Consider the following 18715-nt stretch of genomic DNA (forward strand, 5'->3'; position numbering starts at 1 on the left):
GTTGTTGTGCCCTGATTATAATAAAATAGCTGCACATAAAAATAAATGAAATCAAATGCAAGTATGTTTTTACTATGAGGAAAAGTTATCAAAATGTCCCTAAGTCCAAACTCTGTAACTCTTAGAGCAGGCTTCCTCAAACATGGCCCTCCAGATGTTTTTGAGACTACAATTCCCATCATCCCTAACCACTGGTCCTGCTAGCCAGGGATCATGGGAGTTGCAGGCCAAAAATATCTGAAGGGCTGAGTTTGAGGAAGCCTGTCTTGGAGGTATATCCTGTATATCAATGGCAATTTCTGGCCTCTTTCTTTTGGCTGTGCTGCCTCTCAATGCACACAGTCCTCACTCTTTGCAATCTTGAAAAAAAAGCGAAGAGAAGCACTCTTTCCAAAATCCCTGTCAGCAACGCCACTGCCACAGGCTAACAAAGCAAAGTTATTGGTGGAGGCAAAGGATGCTTCCTTCCCTTAATGTGGCTCAGCCTCTGTCTCCTGTGAGAGCTGTTTGCAAAGAACTGCAGGCTACGTGAACCCATCATAGAATCATAGAATCCTAGAGTTGGAAGAGACCACAAGGGCCATCGAGTCCAACCCCCTGCCAAGCAGGAAACACCATCAGAGCACTCCTGACATATGGTTGTCAAGCCTCTGCTTAAAGACCTCCAAAGAAGGAGACTCCACCACACTCCTTGGCAGCAAATTCCACTGTCAAACAGCTCTTACTGTCAGGAAGTTCTTCCTAATGTTTAGGTGGAATCTTCTTTCTTGTAGTTTGGATCCATTGCTCCGTGTCCGCTTCTCTGGAGCAGCAGAAAACAACCTTTCTCCCTCCTCTATGTGACATCCTTTTATATATTTGAACATGGCTATCATATCACCCCTTAACCTCCTCTTCTCCAGGCTAAACATGCCCAGCTCCCTTAGCCGTTCCTCATAAGGCATCGTTTCCAGGCCTTTGACCATTTTGGTTGCCCTCCTCTGGACACGTTCCAGTTTGTCAGTGTCCCTCTTGAACTGTGGTGCCCAGAACTGGACACAGTACTCCAGGTGAGGTCTGACCAGAGCAGAATACAGTGGCACTATTACTTCCCTTGATCTAGATGCTATACTCCTATTGATGCAGCCCAGAATTGCATTGGCTTTTTTAGCTGCTGCGTCACACTGTTGGCTCATGTCAAGTTTGTGGTCAACCAAGACTCCTAGATCCTTTTCACATGTAGTGCTCTCTAGCCAGGTGTCACCCATCTTGTATTTGTGCCTCTCATTTTTTTTGCCCAAGTGCAATACTTTACATTTCTCCCTGTTAAAATTCATCTTGTTTGTTTTGGCCCAGTTCTCTAATCTGTCAAGGTCGTTTTGAAGTGTAATCCTGTCCTCTGGGGTGTTAGCCACCCCTCCCAGTTTGGTGTCATCTGCAAATTTGATCAGGATGCCCTTGAGTCCATCATCCAAGTCATTGATAAAGATGTTGAATAAGACCAGGCCCAAGACAGAGTCATTCACACATGACTTGGGTGCAAAGCCTATACCCCTCTCGCATTGTTCCCCTGCAACTGATGTTATGAGGCATGCTGCCTCTGATTCTAGAGGGACCAATACTCATCATTAGAAGCCATGTGTACCCTTGTCCTCCATTAATTTGTGAACTTCATTCCCCTTTCAACCGATATCTTCTTGACCATACATTGTGATAGTGAATTCAAGTAGCCATGTGTTTCCTTTAGAACTTCCTTTTGCTTGTCCTAAATCTCCCACCCTCAGCTTCATTGGGCTAGATAAGCCTTTGCTCTATTTTTGCAGGGCTCTTTTGATAGTGCTATGCCATGGGTAGGCAAACTAAGGCCCGGGGGCCGGATCTGGCCCAATCGCCTTCTCAATCCAGCCCGCAGACAGTCCAGGAATCAGCGTGTTTTTACATGAGTAGAATGTGCCCTTTTATTTAAAATGCATCTCTGGGTTATTTGTGGGGCACAGGAATTAGTTCATTTCCCCCCCAAAAAAATACAGTGGTACCTCAGGTTACAGACGCTTCAGGTTACAGACTCCTCTAACCCAGAAATAGTACCTCGGGTTAAGAACTTTGCTTCAGGATGAGAACAGAAATTGTGCTCCGGCGGCGCGGCAGCAGTGGGAGGCCCCATTAGCTAAAGTGGTGCTTCAGGTTAAGAACAGTTTCAGGTTAAGAACGGACCTCCGGAACGAATTAAGTACTTAACCTGAGGTACCACTGTATAGTCCGGTCCCCACAAGGTCTGAGGGACAGTGGACTGACCTCCTGCTGAAAAGATTTGCTGACCCCTGTCTATGCTCTGACAAGCAGCAGGCTTGAATGCTTCCTGATGCAGGGCTGGGGAATCTGTTCGACTGCAGTTTATTTCATCCCTAATCATTGGCCACTGTGGCTGAAGCTGACAGGAAGTCCAAAGACTTATGGAGAGCTGCAGGTTTCTCATCGATGACATACAACACAGTGTGTATGTGGGAGTAGCATGGGCATAGCCAGTGTGGTGTAGTGGTTAAGAGCGGTAGTCTTGTAATCTGGGAAACCGGGTTCGCGTCTCCGCTCCTCCACATGCAGCTGCTGGGTGACCTTGGGCCAGTCACACTTCTCTGAAGTCTCTCAGCCCCACTCATCTCACAGAGTGTTTGTTGTGGGGGAGGAAGGGAAAGGAGAATGTTAGCCGCTTTGAGACTCCTTAAAGGGAGTGAAAATCGGGATATCAAATCCAAACTCTCCTTCTTCTTCTTCTTCTTCATAGCCAAGGTGGGGCAGGGAGAGGCAGCTGGCTCCACCCATATCAATAAAAATATAAAATCAAAAATACATTGCTAACTGCAGTACTGCCCACCCCCCACCAAAAAAAATCCTGGCTATGCCCATGGAGAGTAGTGAATAGTTATGTCTTTATATATGAAGTGAGAAATATGGGGATAAATAGGAAGTAGAAGAGCAATCTGTAAGACCCTTTCACCACAGCCCGATTCCTTCCATCAACAAACGTTGTGATGAATATAATACTGAATAGCGCAGCATCTATCACACAGCTTCTCACCAATCATTTTCATGTGTAAAACTGAACTTCACCTCCTTGGTTTATTCCTTTGTTTTGTTCCCTATGCAGGACATGTACCAGACAGGAGCAAAGTCTTTCAGTTTTCTGACCCTCTGTAAAAACAAGACAAAGAAAGAAGTTGCAGAGAAATTCTTTAGCTTGCTTGTTCTAAAGAAAGAACGAGCTATTGAGGTGGCCCAGGCTGCCCCCTATGCTGACATTGTGGTGACGGTGGGTCCAAACTTCCATACTCTCTGAAGAGTAGAGTGGTCTCCTTTTAACCATTAGTTGCTATGGTTGAAAACTGTACTCTGCATTCTATGAAAGTTGTAAAGAGACACCTTACAGCATACCTAGATCTTTGGATTAGACAGTGTCCTCCACTGCATAGATGTGCACATGCACTTAAGAGCAAGAGCTAATAGACTATGTGCAGAAATATTATATTGTTAAAAAGAAAAAAAAAACACAATGACTTTGTTTAATTAGCACATCCAGAGTTCAAGCTGTATGTTAGGAGGAACACTGCTGCTGTTGTTGGTTTTTAAAAATGTTAAAGTATAATTTACATAGGTTACCTGTTTTTCTGTTTTCCATATGAAGTAAAAACAGGGTTAGCTATGTTTGAGTCTGTATGCAAAACTGGCTGATTGTTAGCTATCAAAATGTGGATATTGGCACGTAGCAATAATGGGAATTCTGTACAGCTGTGGTCTTCTTGACCGACATTTGTAGTATTTAACATTTTTAGTTACTGCACACTGTATGGAGCATTATATTACTTTCATTAAGGCAAATGTGATGCTTGTTCTGTATGTTGCCCTATTTCAGGAACTGGATGCATTTCTGCTGTGCATCTAAGTCCCCACAGACACCACACACTGGGTACTTGAGTTTGCACTTTGCAGACACTTGACGTATAGTGGCTATGGTGGCTTTGGATTGGTGACACAGGAGTGTTCCAAAAGGAGTGCTACCTGCCTCCTCATCCTACTCCTTGCTTTGCAGTATTGAAGCTTGAGGACAGTACCATCCAGGGACACCCTTAGGCTGTAGAAAGGACCCCCCACCCCCCCACCCCGGAAAGTGATGAGACAGAGCTATCGCTTGCTATGATTTAGACCAAAAATGTGGATGCTGGAACTCTTATAAAATAGTTGTATATATGTATGTGTTCTCCTATATATTCCTGTGTCGTTAAATACAGTGCTTTGATTTTTTTTTCCTCTCCTGAAACATTAAGTAAATGCATTTTTGAACCTGAAACATCTTTAAAATTGTATAATTTAATGCACTGTGTACGGGGGTGGGAAGCTTAGCAAAAATGTTGTCAAACTTAGAACAGTGCCAAGAGCCAAACTAGACTTGATGGCTACACGGTAGTTTGCTTAAACCTTAAGCTAGTTACTCAAACCTTAAACCATACACAAACCAGGGACAAAAGGGGTCTGATTCCTGGAGCAAAAGCAGCATGGAGATGCTATATCCTTCCTTGTCCACAGCTGATCTGCTTCGTAGTCTGTGTCCACCAACAATTGAAGTGAAATGGTCCTGAAAAAAGCTTGAGGGGATGGATATAGGGAAATAAGCTGTGGATATATGAGGAGGGTTTTACCCCTCATATTTGTTTCCCTATTAGGAATATTATTTGATATATTATACCTGTTCATGGTTCACTGGCTCTTCATTGGATCTCAGTCCGTAGCTGTTTGGATTCTTGGCTTTGCAGCGACTTCATTCCAGTTTGGAAAACTCTGCAGCCTTAGAGAGCTGATTTGCCCATGTTGGAGGATTCCGACAGGCCTCTTCTCTCTCTGCCCTCCCCAGTGCCACAGAAGATGCAACTGGAAAGTAGTATGGAACCCAGTCACCCATGGAGGCAAACATGATTTTTTTGGGGAAGGTTTTAAGCTTACTTTTGGGAACTTTGACATCATTCCTAGTCCCTGTTGTCTAAAAACTGTACACACACAACACACATACACAACCTTCATGTGTGATTTGGACATACCTTTGCAAGTCTTGGCCTATGCAGCTGGTGCAGACACATTGATTTGTATCAAAAAGCCCCACCACCCCACACAGTTGGCGCTGGGGGTTTCCCTAAGCCATGGGTAGGCAAACTAAGGCCTGGGGGCCTGCACTGGCCCAATTGCCTTCTAAATCCGGCCCACAGACAGTCCGGGAATCAGCGTGTTTCTACATGAGTAGAATGTGTCCCTTTTATTTAAAATGCATCTCTGGGTTATTTGTGGGGCATAGGAATTCGTTAATATTTTTTTTTCTTCCAAAATATAGTCTGGCCCCCCACAAGGTCTGAGAGACAGTGGACCCGGCCCCTTGCCGAAAAGGTTTGCTGACCCCTGCCCTAAGCTTTCAAAGTAGGTTTGGTAGGAGTGTAGTGGAGCATGGAGGGAGAAGAGAGAGAAGTTCCACTGCATGAGCAGAAGTTTTTACATTTGCACAATGACTTCAATTAGCTTCAACCCTTCATGTTCGTTTGTTTTGTTTTTAAGAAAGGCAAAGAAACAGCCTGCACATACATACATACATACATACATACATGCATGCATGCACACAGACAGACACACGCACAGGGAGCACAGCTATTACCCACTGCAACAAGGCTCTTATCACTCAGCCCCACCAGTTGCATAGAGAGTGGCAGAATATTTGGGACTGACACTCAATAGACTTCTGCTCAGGAATGTGTGAAAACAGCCTGCCATCTCATCATCTAGCTATGGTTTGCTGCTGAAACATCTTGGTGTATGGCTCTTTAGAGACTGCATCTGGCAGGAGGATGTAAGCTTTTCTTCCCATTACTTACCTGACCACCTTATGTATTGGAACAGATAATAATAATAATAATAACCATAATAATAATTATTTATACCCCGCCCATCTGGCTAGGTTTCCCCAGCCACTCTGGGAGGCTTCCAACAAAATATTAAAATACAATAACCTGTTCAACATTAACAGCTTCCCTAAACAGGGCTGCCTTCAGATGTCTTCTAAAAGTTTGGTAGTTATTTTTCTCTTTGACATGTGGTGGGAGGGCGTTCCACAGTGAGGATGCCACTGCCGAGAAGGCCCTCTTCCTGGTTCCCTGTAACTTGGCTTCTTGCAGCGAGGGAACCGCCAGAAGGCCCTTGGTGCTGGACCTCAGTGTCCAGGCAGAACGATGGGAGTGGAGACGCTCCTTCTACTGAGTCACACCAATGGCCCATCTAGCTTGATACTGTCTACATCTACTGGCAGTGGATTTCCAAGGTTTCAGACCTCTGAGCTGTCTGTGAAATATCAACTAAAAATATAGGTGGTGATACAGCAGTACCCACTACAAAGGCTTTAGTGAATGTGTGCTGAGCTGGACTAAGTTTGCCTGCCTGATTTTCATGGCTCATGTCAATAGTAGCACTAAGGGCATCTACATTGCACTTACACTCCTCATCTGTTCTTCTGAAAAGTCTGAGAAAAGGGAGACAAACCACAGGGAAATGCAGAATGACAATGATTTGTTGACAGCATTGTATAGAAGCCCCTATAAAAAGTGAGTGAATGAAACATGGTAATTGATTCATCCAGACGGAAAGCATCTACAGGGATAATGCAGTTGCAGAATTAGTGCCTTCATTCTTTCTTGGAATGAAGACTTCATTGCTTGCCAGCTATATACAGCACGCAAAAGCATACCTAACAGCCAATTTACATAATCTGAGATGCACTCTAGAATATGGTCTGACTGTTTCAGTTCATGCAAAAGAAAAATCGGCTCTCAAAGTGTTGAGGGCAAGGCATATTTGGCAAACATTTATGGTTGTAAGGATTGGACCCAAATTTGAAACACATCAGCAAAGATGATTATGTAGCATACTCATCTTTTTACAAGTCCTGAAATACACAAGTGCTGAAATAGTTCCCAGTTCTAATTAACAAGACCTGGCTTACACACATAGTAGAATGGGTTGGTAGAATCCTGAGGTGGTAGAGTAAACTTTACCACTTCAGTTTGTAGACCACGGGTGCTATTTTTAACTTCTGTACATGAAGCTCCCTGCAAGTAAAAAAACAAGACAGTTGCTATGCTAATTTTCTGTCTGCAGGGAGACCTTTGGGAGGGCGGGGAGAAGCATTCAAAAATGTTATTCCTGGAGCCCTCCCTGAAGTGATGCAGTCTATTCAAAACTCTACCACCTCATTTTGTGGTATACGTAAACTAGACCTAAGAAATGGAAAGCTAGATGGGCCTATATTAGGATGCAGAGCTGTGTGTATAATAAGAGGCGATTCAGTTTTTAGCAGCACTGGTTTACTTCTTCGTTTGCATTGTGGTTGGGGGGCCAAACCTGCCCTATCTGCCCTTCCTGCCTTCTCCCTATTGTGAGTCAAACTAGAAGGGACCTCAAAGAAATATTTGAATCTCATGCTTGGGATTCTCTTCTCTTTCCCGTTATCTTGGATGTTAAGTTGTGGGCGAACATAGCAGACGACACAGCGATTCTTCAAACAGCTCTTTATTCAGATGTCAGAACAGAACTAAGCTGAGGGGCTCAGTCAGCCTGCTTATATAGAGCTCCAGAACAATGTAACTGTTGCCATTTTCTAAAACTATCCAATCACTGAACGTCACTTTTCGATCCTTCATTTGCATAACTACCTACAGTATCCCCCTGCTGGCCCAGGGTGAGAACTTCAGTGCATAACATTGGAGGAGGCAGATCCCGAGCATGGAGTTCATATACATGTTTAGTGTCACGTCTAGGTCAAGAACGTTTCCTGGCCAAGGCTCCAATCTCAGCTCTATCTGTCTTATAATAATGCTTTATGCATCTAATGAATTGAACTAGATAACCCATGAAAGCTTACACCATTATAAATTTGTTAGTATTTAAGGTGCAAGACTTCCTGTTTTTCAGAATAATGATGTTGCCTTGCTTGCTTTAAAATGCACTCCAGAAATTCCAGGTAGTTTCTTTGTATACGTGCCAGTAGCGTTTTCTAAAAGTATAATGCTGAGAGAAAGCGTTGAACCAAGTGAGCCAATGTTTGAACTGAAAGTCAACATGACAAAAATTAGGTGAGAACATCTATACTTCCCCATAAGGCAGGATTCAGAATGCGGCATCAGTGTGTCTAGTGGATCCTCATTTGAAGCAAACAAAATAAGCCCTTCTAAGTCCTTGCAAGACCTCCAGGAAGGCTCTTCATTAATGCTTTTTACAAATTGTAATTTGCACTTCTGGTAGCTACGGCCTGGTTTGTTCTTGCCCTTATGTCATTTCACTCTGGAAGCAAGAGGGTTCTTCTGTTCTAACAGATTACTTTTCTATTTGCTTCAAGAGTCTTCATGAAATTGCTGGTAAGTATTCCTCAGTCTTGACTGGAACCCAATTTCATATGCCTCTGAGAGTGAACTGAGCGAAATCTTCTGTGTTTCGCCCTTTCCCACTAATAGGTAGAGAATGATGATGTTGTATGTGGACAATTGGGTTGCATTTGGTATATTCCTGGGAGGCTGGTGCTAATAGGATGTGTTGCTGATTTGTGGAAGATGTGTGTGCAGAATGGAGGTAAGAATCATAGAATCGTAGAGTTGGAAGGGACCAGAGAGTCATCTAGTCCAACCCCTCTGCAATGCAAGAAGATGCAGGTGACCCGCATGGGGATCAAACCCGTAACAATACGATATGATACGATCATCTTTATTGTCATTGTCCCTTAAAGAACAACGAAATGGGGGGGGGGTCTACATAAGACATTAAAAACCAACCAGCCTGCTATCCCAGCTATCCCAACCTGGTTAGCCCCCTAAAAACTCTGATACCCCATTTTTAAAATACAATATACTCCCATAGAGACTCCTTACACTGCACTTAAAACCAAAATCGCATTTGGATAGAAACTGTTTCTCAGGCTGCTAGTCCTGGTCTTTATAACCCTGTACCTTCTTCCAGAAGGCAGAAGCTGAAAGAGATCTTTTCCGGGGTGTGCACTAACCTTGGTGTTATCAGCACTCCCCTCTAAGCAGCTGAGCAAAGAATATAGAAGTCCGCAAAATGGACAAGGAAAGTTCAAAAACTTGGATAAGGAACTCTTTTAAGTAGGCAATAGAACATTTTTTTCAGCGTTAGAATAGAGCAGGCATGCCCAACAGGTTGATCGCAATCTACTGGTCGATCGCGGAGTGTTCCTGGTCGATCTTTGGATCCTTAGCGATCTCTACCCTCAACAACTCTGGCTCCTTCGATGACAATGGGTTGATCACTACCAGTTTTTATACTGTGAGTAGATCACAGTCTCTTGGGAGTTGGACGTGCCTGGGATAGAGCAAATGCAGTGGTTGAAATAATTAATTAATTTTAATACATTAAAAACCTGACAGTACCAAACTATTGAAGGCTTTTCACCAAAGCCAGACTAAACGTCTTTCCTTCTGCAGTGTTGGATGGCAGGTTGAGAGGAGTTCCCTACCAGGACGGACTTTGCTCGTGTGCTCAAGACATCGATTCCATAAAACATATTCTGTTGCATTGTGCAAAATATGAGCAAGCCAGGGCTGAACTGATATTACCCTTGCTGGTACCTTTCCCGGGAAAATCAGAGGCTCACTATGTCAGGTTCCTATTGGAAGACCGGATAAATGCTAGAACATTAGCAGTGGCAAAGTTTTTGTCGGTGGTTGCAAGAACAAATGATCCCTATATTCTGAACGAAATGCTTGTTTAACCTGGAGGTGGGCTGTATGAATTGTGTATTGCTTTGTAATGATTTGTTGGGTCTCTGAACCGTAATAAAGATTGATGATGACATAATTGTGTGTTTGGTAGTATGGTGTAGCTAGGGCTGCCATACGTCCGGATTTCCCTGGACATTCCCAGGATTTCAAAGGTGTAACTGTATACTGCCCTTTACCCGTAGATCCCAGGGCAGTTTCTTTGGCAGGAAAAGTGGTCTAGAGATTTAAATAGCAACAACTACTACCACACTGATTGGTTCATATGGAACAACTGATAGGTTCAAAATTGGGAAAGGAGTACGACAAGGCTGTATATTGTCTCCCTGGTTATTTAACTTATATGCAGAATTCATCATGCGAAAGGCTGGGCTGGATGAATCCCAAGCCGGAATTAAGATTGCTGGAAGAAATATCAACAACCTCAGATATGCAGATGACACAACCTTGATGGCAGAAAGTGAGGAGGAATTAAAGAACCTTTTATTGAGGGTGAAAGAGGAGAGCGCAAAATATGGTCTGAAGCTCAACATCAAAAAAACGAAGATCATGGCCACTGGTCCCATCACCTCCTGGCAAATAGAAGGGGAAGAAATGGAGGCAGTGAGAGATTTTACTTTCTTGGGCTCCATGATCACTGCAGATGGTGACAGCAGCCACAAAATTAAGAGACGCCTGCTTCTTGGGAGGAAAGCAATGACCAACCTAGACAGCATCTTAAAAAGTAGAGACATCACCTTGCCAACAAAGGTCCGTATAGTTAAAGCTATGGTTTTCCCAGTAGTGATGTATGGAAGTGAGAGCTGGACCATAAAGAAGGCTGATCCCCGAAGAATTGATGCTTTTGAATTCTGGTGCTGGAGGAGACTCTTGAGAGTCCCATGGACTGCAAGAAGATCAAACCTCTCCATTCTGAAGGAAATCAGCCCTGAGTGCTCACTGGAAGGACAGATCCTGAAGCTGAGGCTCCAATACTTTGGCCACCTCATGAGAAGAGAAAACTCCCTGAGAAAGACCCTGATGTTGGGAAAGATGGAGGGCACAAGGAGAAGGGGACGACAGAGGACGAGATGGTTGGATAGTGTCTTCGAAGCTACAAACATGAGTCTGAACTAACTGTGGGAGGCAGTGGAAGACAGGAGTGCCTGGCGTGCTCTGGTCCATGGGGTCACGAAGAGTCGGACACGACTAAACAACAACAACTACCACACTTGGCTACCATTATTTGAGTGTCCTTTGTTTCCCCCCCACCATTGTGGTAGCAGAGCTGAAAGGCTGCTCAAAGAGATCAGAACAGTGCAGGAGAGGATAGCACAGTACGGGATGCACACAGAAAAGTATCAGGCAGTGACACGGGGCTGGCGCGGGCAGGAAATGAGTGTCATCAGTGTTAGGAGATGAAGACCAGCAGGGGGCTTGCCCGCAAGGGGAAGGAAAATGCCCTTGAACTCTGCAGTAGCTGGAACAATACAGTAGCATAGAATGAAACACTGGCAAGCTGTACTGCCAGAAACTGCACAAAACGAAAAATAAGCGCACAGGCTGATTTGTTGCTTTCATAATGCCGTTGTGTTTTGCTCTCTCTCTTGTAGGGTTTCCCATTTGATCCTTAGCTACAAATTACCCTGAGTTCTCGCAGTGTGATGCTGGCTCGCTGAAAAACCACAGGCAGCTTCTGGCGGATGTGTTAGGTGATGGTTTTCTGAAGGTGCCGGGTGGGTGGGAGGAGACGGGATACTATTCTGTTGCATCACAAGGGGGTGTCACACACCAGAGAATGAGGATAAATACATTTGAAAAGGGAGGGGGCACCTGGTGGGTTGCAGTTTTGAGCAGAGAAATGGCAGGCAGGCGGAGGAAGCATTCACTGCCGCCTCCTCCGCTTCTCTTCTCCAAGTCTCTCCTTCTGCCTACAGCTTTTCTTCCTCCCCAAAAAAGCCATTTAGTTACCATGGAACACTTTTGCATGTAACATGTAGTCTGTCACATCAGTTGGCACCTTTGAGATAATCTTACCTTGTGGGGCTGGAGATAAAAGGAGGAAATGCAACAATAACCTTTACAGAGCAAGGGTATCAGATTCCTCTAGCCCCCCAAAAACTTAGGTAAAGGTAAAGGGACCCCTGACCATTAGGTCCAGTCGTGGCTGACTCTGGGGTTGCACGCTCATCTCGCTCTACAGGCCGAGGGAGCCCCCAATTTTTTAGTACTACAAAAAAATCTTTAGAGGGGAAAATAATCTCCAGTGTCTACTGTGGACACTGAATGCTGACACTGGGGAAATATGGGATAGGATGGGAAATCATCTGGGATGCAGATGAATAGTGCGTTTATCTTGGAAGAGGGCATGAGTGGCTCTTCAATAATTTGTTGCAAGTCCTATTTTATTTCTATTAATAACTGTAAAAGATTAGCTGAGTAGGAAGAGCAGCAGGATCCTGTGGTGGATGAAAAACTTATTTATGGTAGCTTAAGTTTTATGGGGGACGCAGGTGGTGCTGTGGGTTAAACCACAGAGCCTAGGACTTGCTGATCAGAAGGTTGGTGAAGGTTGGTGAATCCCCATGATGGGGTGAGCTCCCGTTGCTCAGTCCCTGCTCCTGCCAACCTAGCAGTTCGAAAGCACGTCAAAGTGCAAGTAGATAAATAGGTACCACTCTGGCGGGAAGGTAAACGGCGTTTCCGTGCGCAGCTCTGGTTTGCCAGAAGCGGCTTAGTCATGCTGGCCACATGACCCGGAAGCTGTATGCCGGCTCCCTCGGCCAATAAAGCGAGATGAGCACCGCAACCTCAGAGTCCGCCACGACTGGACCTAATGGTCAGGGGTCCCTTTACCTTACTTAAAGTAACACCCACTGCGTTCAATGGGGCTTATAGCTAAGCAGGTAAGTATAAGATTGCAACCGACCAAATATGTTATCAATGATTAGGCACCATTATCGTCTCAGACCTAATCAAACACATTTTTTAAAAGTATAGCTGTTAGCTGTTTTTTCTAATGCTTAGCTGTTTTTTCTAAATGCTTAGCTGTTTTTTCTAAAACTTAGCTGTTTTTTCTAATGCTCATTGTGACATGTATTTTTGACAGATACCCAGACGGCTGCAGAATATGCAGTGAGGGAATCATAGCTATAGCCAAAGGGGGGTAGCTGCCCCCCATCAAGTAAAACAATAGAAATAACTAACTGCCCAACTGCAGAAGTTATGCACCCCTAACAAAAGTCCCGCCTCCCTCCACAAAAATCCTGGCTATGCCCATGGAGGGAATTCAAACACAATTGTCAGCTGTGAGTTCATTGCGTTGCTGCATCTTTTCCTTAGCAAATAAAATGTAATTGACCTTCTGCCTTATACATACTGCATTATAAATATCATCATCAATTTCATTTACATGGCTCCCTGACTTTCTGGCATAATGGAGCAGCTATTAAATGATAACAAAGCCCCATTAACTTGCACATTTAAACCATTTAACAGAGAAAATGAGAATGAAAGTGTGGGGAAAAGTTATATTTCCCTGCCCTGCCCTTCTGTCTCTCATATATATATATATAGAGAGAGAGAGAGAGTTGTAGATCACTCTTCATCCCAAAAGATTCCCAGATGGTGTACAAGAGGAATAATATATATATGTATATATTCTTACTAAATACAATAAAATAACATTCATTAGCAAATGAGACGCAGCAATAAACCTAATATAAGAACTGTAGGGCACATTGAGGCAGCCAGCCCTTGGGGACATAAATAATAGATCATTTAATTTAAAATTTCCGGAGTCCATTTGTTGGAACAATCAAAATATTGCAAAATAGCGTGCAAGTTCTTTAGAGCACAGGGAAGAATTTTCTCTTTGAAATCTTCAAAGATGTGTCCTGTCAAGAGGATTTTCTATATGGCTTGACCACCTAATCCTAGCCAGAGTTGAGCATGTCTAAACCCATTGATTTCAGCGGGCTTATGCCAGCCTATCTCTGTATAGGATCCACTTGCCAGACTTTACAGAAGTTCTGGGTTTTGTGCACTAACTGCTTAGTGCAAATTCCTATAGGGAACAGGAATTGTGAAGGACGCTTTAAAAACCTGTGTGTGTACACGTGTGTTTCTGAGTCCTTATTGGACAAAGCTCCCAGGGCACACTGGTTTAAGGATGTGGTGGTGTCTGTTGTTCACAGTGGGAAACACTGATGATGTTCTGGTGTTGCTGTACCCATTATAGTTGTTGCACAAAGTGTGGTGGCACCGCTCTTGTCCAGAAAACCAGAATAGGGCTGCCATTGTTTTAAATTTCACAAAACAACAACAACAAACCTATGGTTACATGGAACATTCTCAATAAACACACAAAACGTAACCGGCTGTACTTTTGAATAAATAAGGTATACAGTGGTACCTCAGGTTAAGTACTTAATTTGTTCCGGAGGTCCGTTCTTAACCTGAAACTGTTCTTAACCTGAAGCACCACTTTAGCTAATGGGGCCTCCCGCTGCTGCCGCGCCGCCGGAGCACAATTTCTGTTCTCATCCTGAAGCAAAGTTCTTAACCTGAAGCACTATTTCTGGGTTAGCAGAGTCTGTAACCTGAAGCATATGTAACCCGAGGTACCACTGTACTATTGATTGTATCAATTTGTAGATTTCAACAGAAGTCTTATAAAGTTTGACGGGAAAAGCAGAAGACCCAGTGGATCAGTTCATTCTCTAGTCAGTTCATGCGAAAGGTCCATACATGTATATCTATTCCACCTGTCTGTTCAAAGAGTCCAATAATCCACGTGAAAGGTTGTTACAGTTCCACAGAATCCTTTCACAGAGTCTAAGAGAAGGATTTCCGGAATATTAGCCTTGTTTCGCCATCCTAGGCTTCATCAGTAGAACAGGCTCATATGTAATATTACAGGATGGTGGGTCTTATAGCATAGTATATGAGCCTGTTCTACTGTAACAACCCTTCACGTGGATTATTGGACTCTATGAACAGACAGGTGGAATAGATACTTATACATGTATGGACCTTATGCATGAACTGACTAGAGAATGAACTGATCCACTGGGTCTTCTGTTTTTTTGTTGAACTTATGAGACTTCTGTTGAAATCTACAAATTGATACAATGAATAGCATATCTTATTTATTCAAAAGTACAGCCGGTTACGTCTTGTGTGTTTATTGCTTTAAATTTGGCTCTGCTATTGTGGCTCTAACAGCAGCCTCTTGACCTGCAGAAATTACACACGTGAAGCTTTTTTTCCTGGCATGCAGATGTAGTTCTGGAAAAGCACTCTCGCTTGATTGATTGTGCCCAAGAGCAAGACCGGGTGACAATTCTCCCGAGCCAGCCCTGCGCGCCTCCAGCCGCTGTTTCACGATGCTGTCTCTTTAAGGAGGAAGTGCGGAGACAACCGCAAAGTACGCAGCTGCCTGGGCAGATCAGGCGCCCTCCCCTCCCGTCGGCCCCAGCCGGAGAGAACAGCTCAGCCCAGCCGCCTCTCCCACAAGCCCTGCAAGGGAGAGCATCAAGCCGAACAGCATGGAAGAAGAAATACGCACAGGTGATGATGCAGGGAGTTGCAGACGTTATCCTTTGGTTGTGGATACTCTTTTCTTTATTTTATTTTTGCAAAGGGTAGGGGGCATATTTAGGGTCTGGGAGGAATCTAAGGGGATCTAATCTCCTTGGGACCAAAGATCCGCTTGGCTCTTATCTGCTCCCTGTTTTCTATTTTCCTTGGCCGGTGACAGGTTGCTGATCCAGCCAGCTAGCTGGCTTCCTCATGCAAGTACCGCATTGGGGCTGCGCCCTCATCCAGCCTCCCCTCCCCAAGGTGTCACCAAGAAGAGGTTTGCTTTTGGAAATTACCCTGACTGCCCCACCCCACGACTGAGCTGTCTCGGGTAAGTACCACGGAGAGATAAATTTTTTGCATCCTTCCTGGGAGGGATAGAGTGCGGGGCTGTTGGTTTTTGCAAATGTGCAAGGGATGGGGAGCAAGTCTGCGAATTTAGGGCATTCAGCCGCCACACATGTGGACCTCTTGTGCATGGAGAAGGGTTGAGCATGCCTGCCCCACCCCCACCCCCTTTTTCTGCTGAAAACTTAAAAAGATGATCCATGAAGATGCTTTGCAAAGAGAGCGGCTGCATACCTGCGAGAGCCGGAAGGTCCTTCTCGGTGTCTGTCATTCTCCTCTTTTCCCCTTTTCTCCTCCCCCTCCTTTAAGGGCAGGTAGGGAGAGTCTGCTCTGGATCAGACACACCCGGTGGCGAATGCATCTGTTCAGACAGACCCTGGCACCTCTGGCAGCACAGTGTAAATCTATTGTAGCTTCTTAAAAAATAATAAATGTTTTCCATCGTCATTGTTGCAGTCTCTTTGAGGTGACAGTGAAACACATGAATTGGGCTGGCCCTGCAGGGTGTGTGGTGCCTTTTTGCTTTCTGCGTCCCCCCTCCATTCAAGGTCATTGCTAGAACTCCTCCCTCACGAAATCATCCTGTTTCTTTTTGATTTCCCCCCTTAAAAAAAGATAGAATAGCACATGCCTGAAGGTTTTTCTCAGATCCCCAAGCTTCTCCATCTTGAACTAAAAAGAGACTTACCGGTACCTTTGCAGCCTGGGCCTGTACCAAATCAAGGGCTCTGTACTAGGTAACATGTCTCTCTGCTCCCCCCCCCTTTTTTAATTTTTTTGCTCCATAGTGCTAGAATAGGGTATGTACTTGTGATCTCTACAAAGCATTATGCATCTTGATTTATGGTATCCGATCTCCTGGGATCTCTTTCTCCGCGCCCCCACCCCCACCCCCATTATTCGGTTTGGAAATGTAATTTCATCTAGCCAGCCTGCTAGCCTTTGTTTCAAAGGCGTATGTCATCCTTTCTCCCATGTAATGTGGCATTTTTTCCTTCTGTAAACAGCAGTTTTCCACTGCCTCTTATCTCTGAGCCACCAGCTCTCCTTGGACCTCCCTTAAGAGGCTCAATCCTTTAAAACACCCCGGTAATTAATATCGCAGGTGCACAGAGGATTCCCTTCCTACACACCTGCCAAAGAATAAACCCTTCAGCAAATCAGTGTTTTATGATAGCAATAGCAAGAGTGAGTTGTTATATGATAGGAGCACCAAGCTTGATGCAGCCTAGTAGCCACCTACGGCTAGCCCAGAGGAGCTCACTTGTTTAGTCGTTTAGTCGTGTCCGACTCTTCATGACCCCAAGGGCCAGAGCACGCCAGGCACTCCTGTCTTCCACTGCCTCCAGCAGTTTGGTCAAACTCATGCTGGTAGCTTCGAGAACACTGTCCCACCATCTCATCCTCTGTTGCCCCCTTCTCCTTGAGTCTTGGAGCCTCAGCTTCAGGATCTGTCCTTCCAGTGAGCACTCAGGGCTGATTTCCTTCAGAATGGAGAGGTTTGATCTTCTTGCAGTCCATGGGACTCTCAAAAATCTCCTCCAGCCCCAGAATTCAAAAGCATCAATTCTTCGGCAATCAGCCTTCTTTATGGTCCAGCTCTCACTTCCATTTTTTTGGATAGCAAAGACAGGGGTTTGGTTGTCCCATGGCAGGCAACAACACAAACTATTGAGTTGTACTTTGCTTGCAGGGTCTCAAGTTGTCCTAAATCACTGATAATTTTTTCCCCCAAAGAAGGATTGGTGCAGTTGTGCTACATTTAGTTTGGATAAAGAGCAGGAAACTTCCTCTTTCTTATACGTCCCATCTCTTCCTAACCCATTTCCCCCCAATTCCTGCCTCAGTTTTCACTAGAAGGAGGTGCAGCTGCAGTTATTATTTATTACTGTGTTCCTTTCATCTCCTTATTTCAATCATTCTTTTTTTTTTTTAATTTTTGCAATGGCATAAGTTCACAAATAAATGGAATTTAGTAAAGAGATGAGAGCAATTGTGTGACTGCTGTTAGAATTTTGCAGGGAACAAAACTGGGTAGCTTGAAAGACACCTCAAATGTTGTAGTTCAGCTCTTATACTGTCCCTTTCTTTTATGATTTGTGAGTCAGTGCTTCAGCTGCACCAAACAGCAGCGTGTTCTCTTGCTGTGCAAACACGTCCTGAATGAAGTAACATACTTTTAAGACTGTGAGAAGCTGAGAAAATTTTCAGCAGAAATGGGGGGGACCTAAGGCCCAAGATCTGAATGTAGCCCCCCAGGCCTTTCTCTCAGGCCATTGGAACTGTGCTTTTGCCATCTTCCTCTGTGCCCTCCTCAGTAACGAATTATGGTAATGGAGAGACATTCGACCTTTGTGTGGCTGGTGTGTAGTCTGCTGTGTGAAGGTAAGAGTCATATCTCTTGCTTCCTGTGCTTCTGCTTCTTGCCTTGCCCTTCTGTTTCCCCTTCTGCTAACCTTGGGTCCGAGGTGTTTTTGGCCTACAACTCCCACCATCCCTGACCACTGGTCTTGTGAGCTAGGGATCATGGGAGTTGTAGGCCAAAAACATCTGGGGACCCAAGGTTGAGAACCACTGCGCTAGATGATGACTATGTTTTGGAGCAGACAGCTTGAAAAATGCTGTATGTCTTATACTGCACACTCTTATACCTCCCCTTATTTGGAAGTCATCAGAGCTGTGCAATATCAGAACAAAACTAAAGAAAGGAATAGGTTGTCTGGGTTGATGGGTGAAGATGTAGACCTGCATGCATCCAGGGAGCAAATAACTTTCTAAAAGTTCCACAGAGATGGTGAGAGGGCAGGACCTTGGCTAGGATGGGAAACATTGCAAGAGCTGTTGTTGTTGTTTAGTCGTTCAGTCGTGCCGACTCTTCGTGACCCTCTGGACCAGAGCATGCCAGGCACTCCTGTCTTCCACTGCCTCCCGCAGTTTGGTCAAACTCATGCTGGTAGCTTCCAGAACACTGTCCCACCATCTCGTCCTCTGTTGTCCCCTTCTCCTTGTGCCCT

At 44.6% G+C, this 18715-nt stretch overlaps 2 protein-coding genes across 7 annotated transcripts in view; both read left to right on the forward strand.

Annotated features, from left to right (window-relative positions):
- RAD21L1 (RAD21 cohesin complex component like 1) overlaps positions 1-4130 on the forward strand; it is a 30252-nt gene extending 26122 nt beyond the window's left edge. For all 4 annotated transcript variants that reach the window (XM_053394618.1, XM_053394620.1, XM_053394619.1 and 1 more), the window contains one exon: positions 3125-4130. In XM_053394618.1, coding sequence (XP_053250593.1) covers positions 3125-3313 — 189 coding nt within the window. In that variant the 3' untranslated portion in view covers positions 3314-4130. The remainder of the gene's footprint in view (positions 1-3124) is intronic.
- An 11064-nt stretch (positions 4131-15194) lies between these two features.
- The window catches only part of SNPH (syntaphilin), a 44742-nt gene continuing 41221 nt past the window's right edge, over positions 15195-18715 (forward strand). For all 3 annotated transcript variants that reach the window (XM_053394614.1, XM_053394615.1, XM_053394616.1), the window contains exons 1-2: positions 15195-15341; positions 15532-15684. The gene's annotated coding sequence lies outside the window, so the exon portion shown is untranslated. The remainder of the gene's footprint in view (positions 15342-15531; positions 15685-18715) is intronic.

This window comes from Podarcis raffonei, chromosome 6 (assembly GCF_027172205.1).
Source record: "Podarcis raffonei isolate rPodRaf1 chromosome 6, rPodRaf1.pri, whole genome shotgun sequence".
Classification (NCBI taxonomy): Eukaryota; Metazoa; Chordata; class Lepidosauria; order Squamata; family Lacertidae; genus Podarcis; species Podarcis raffonei.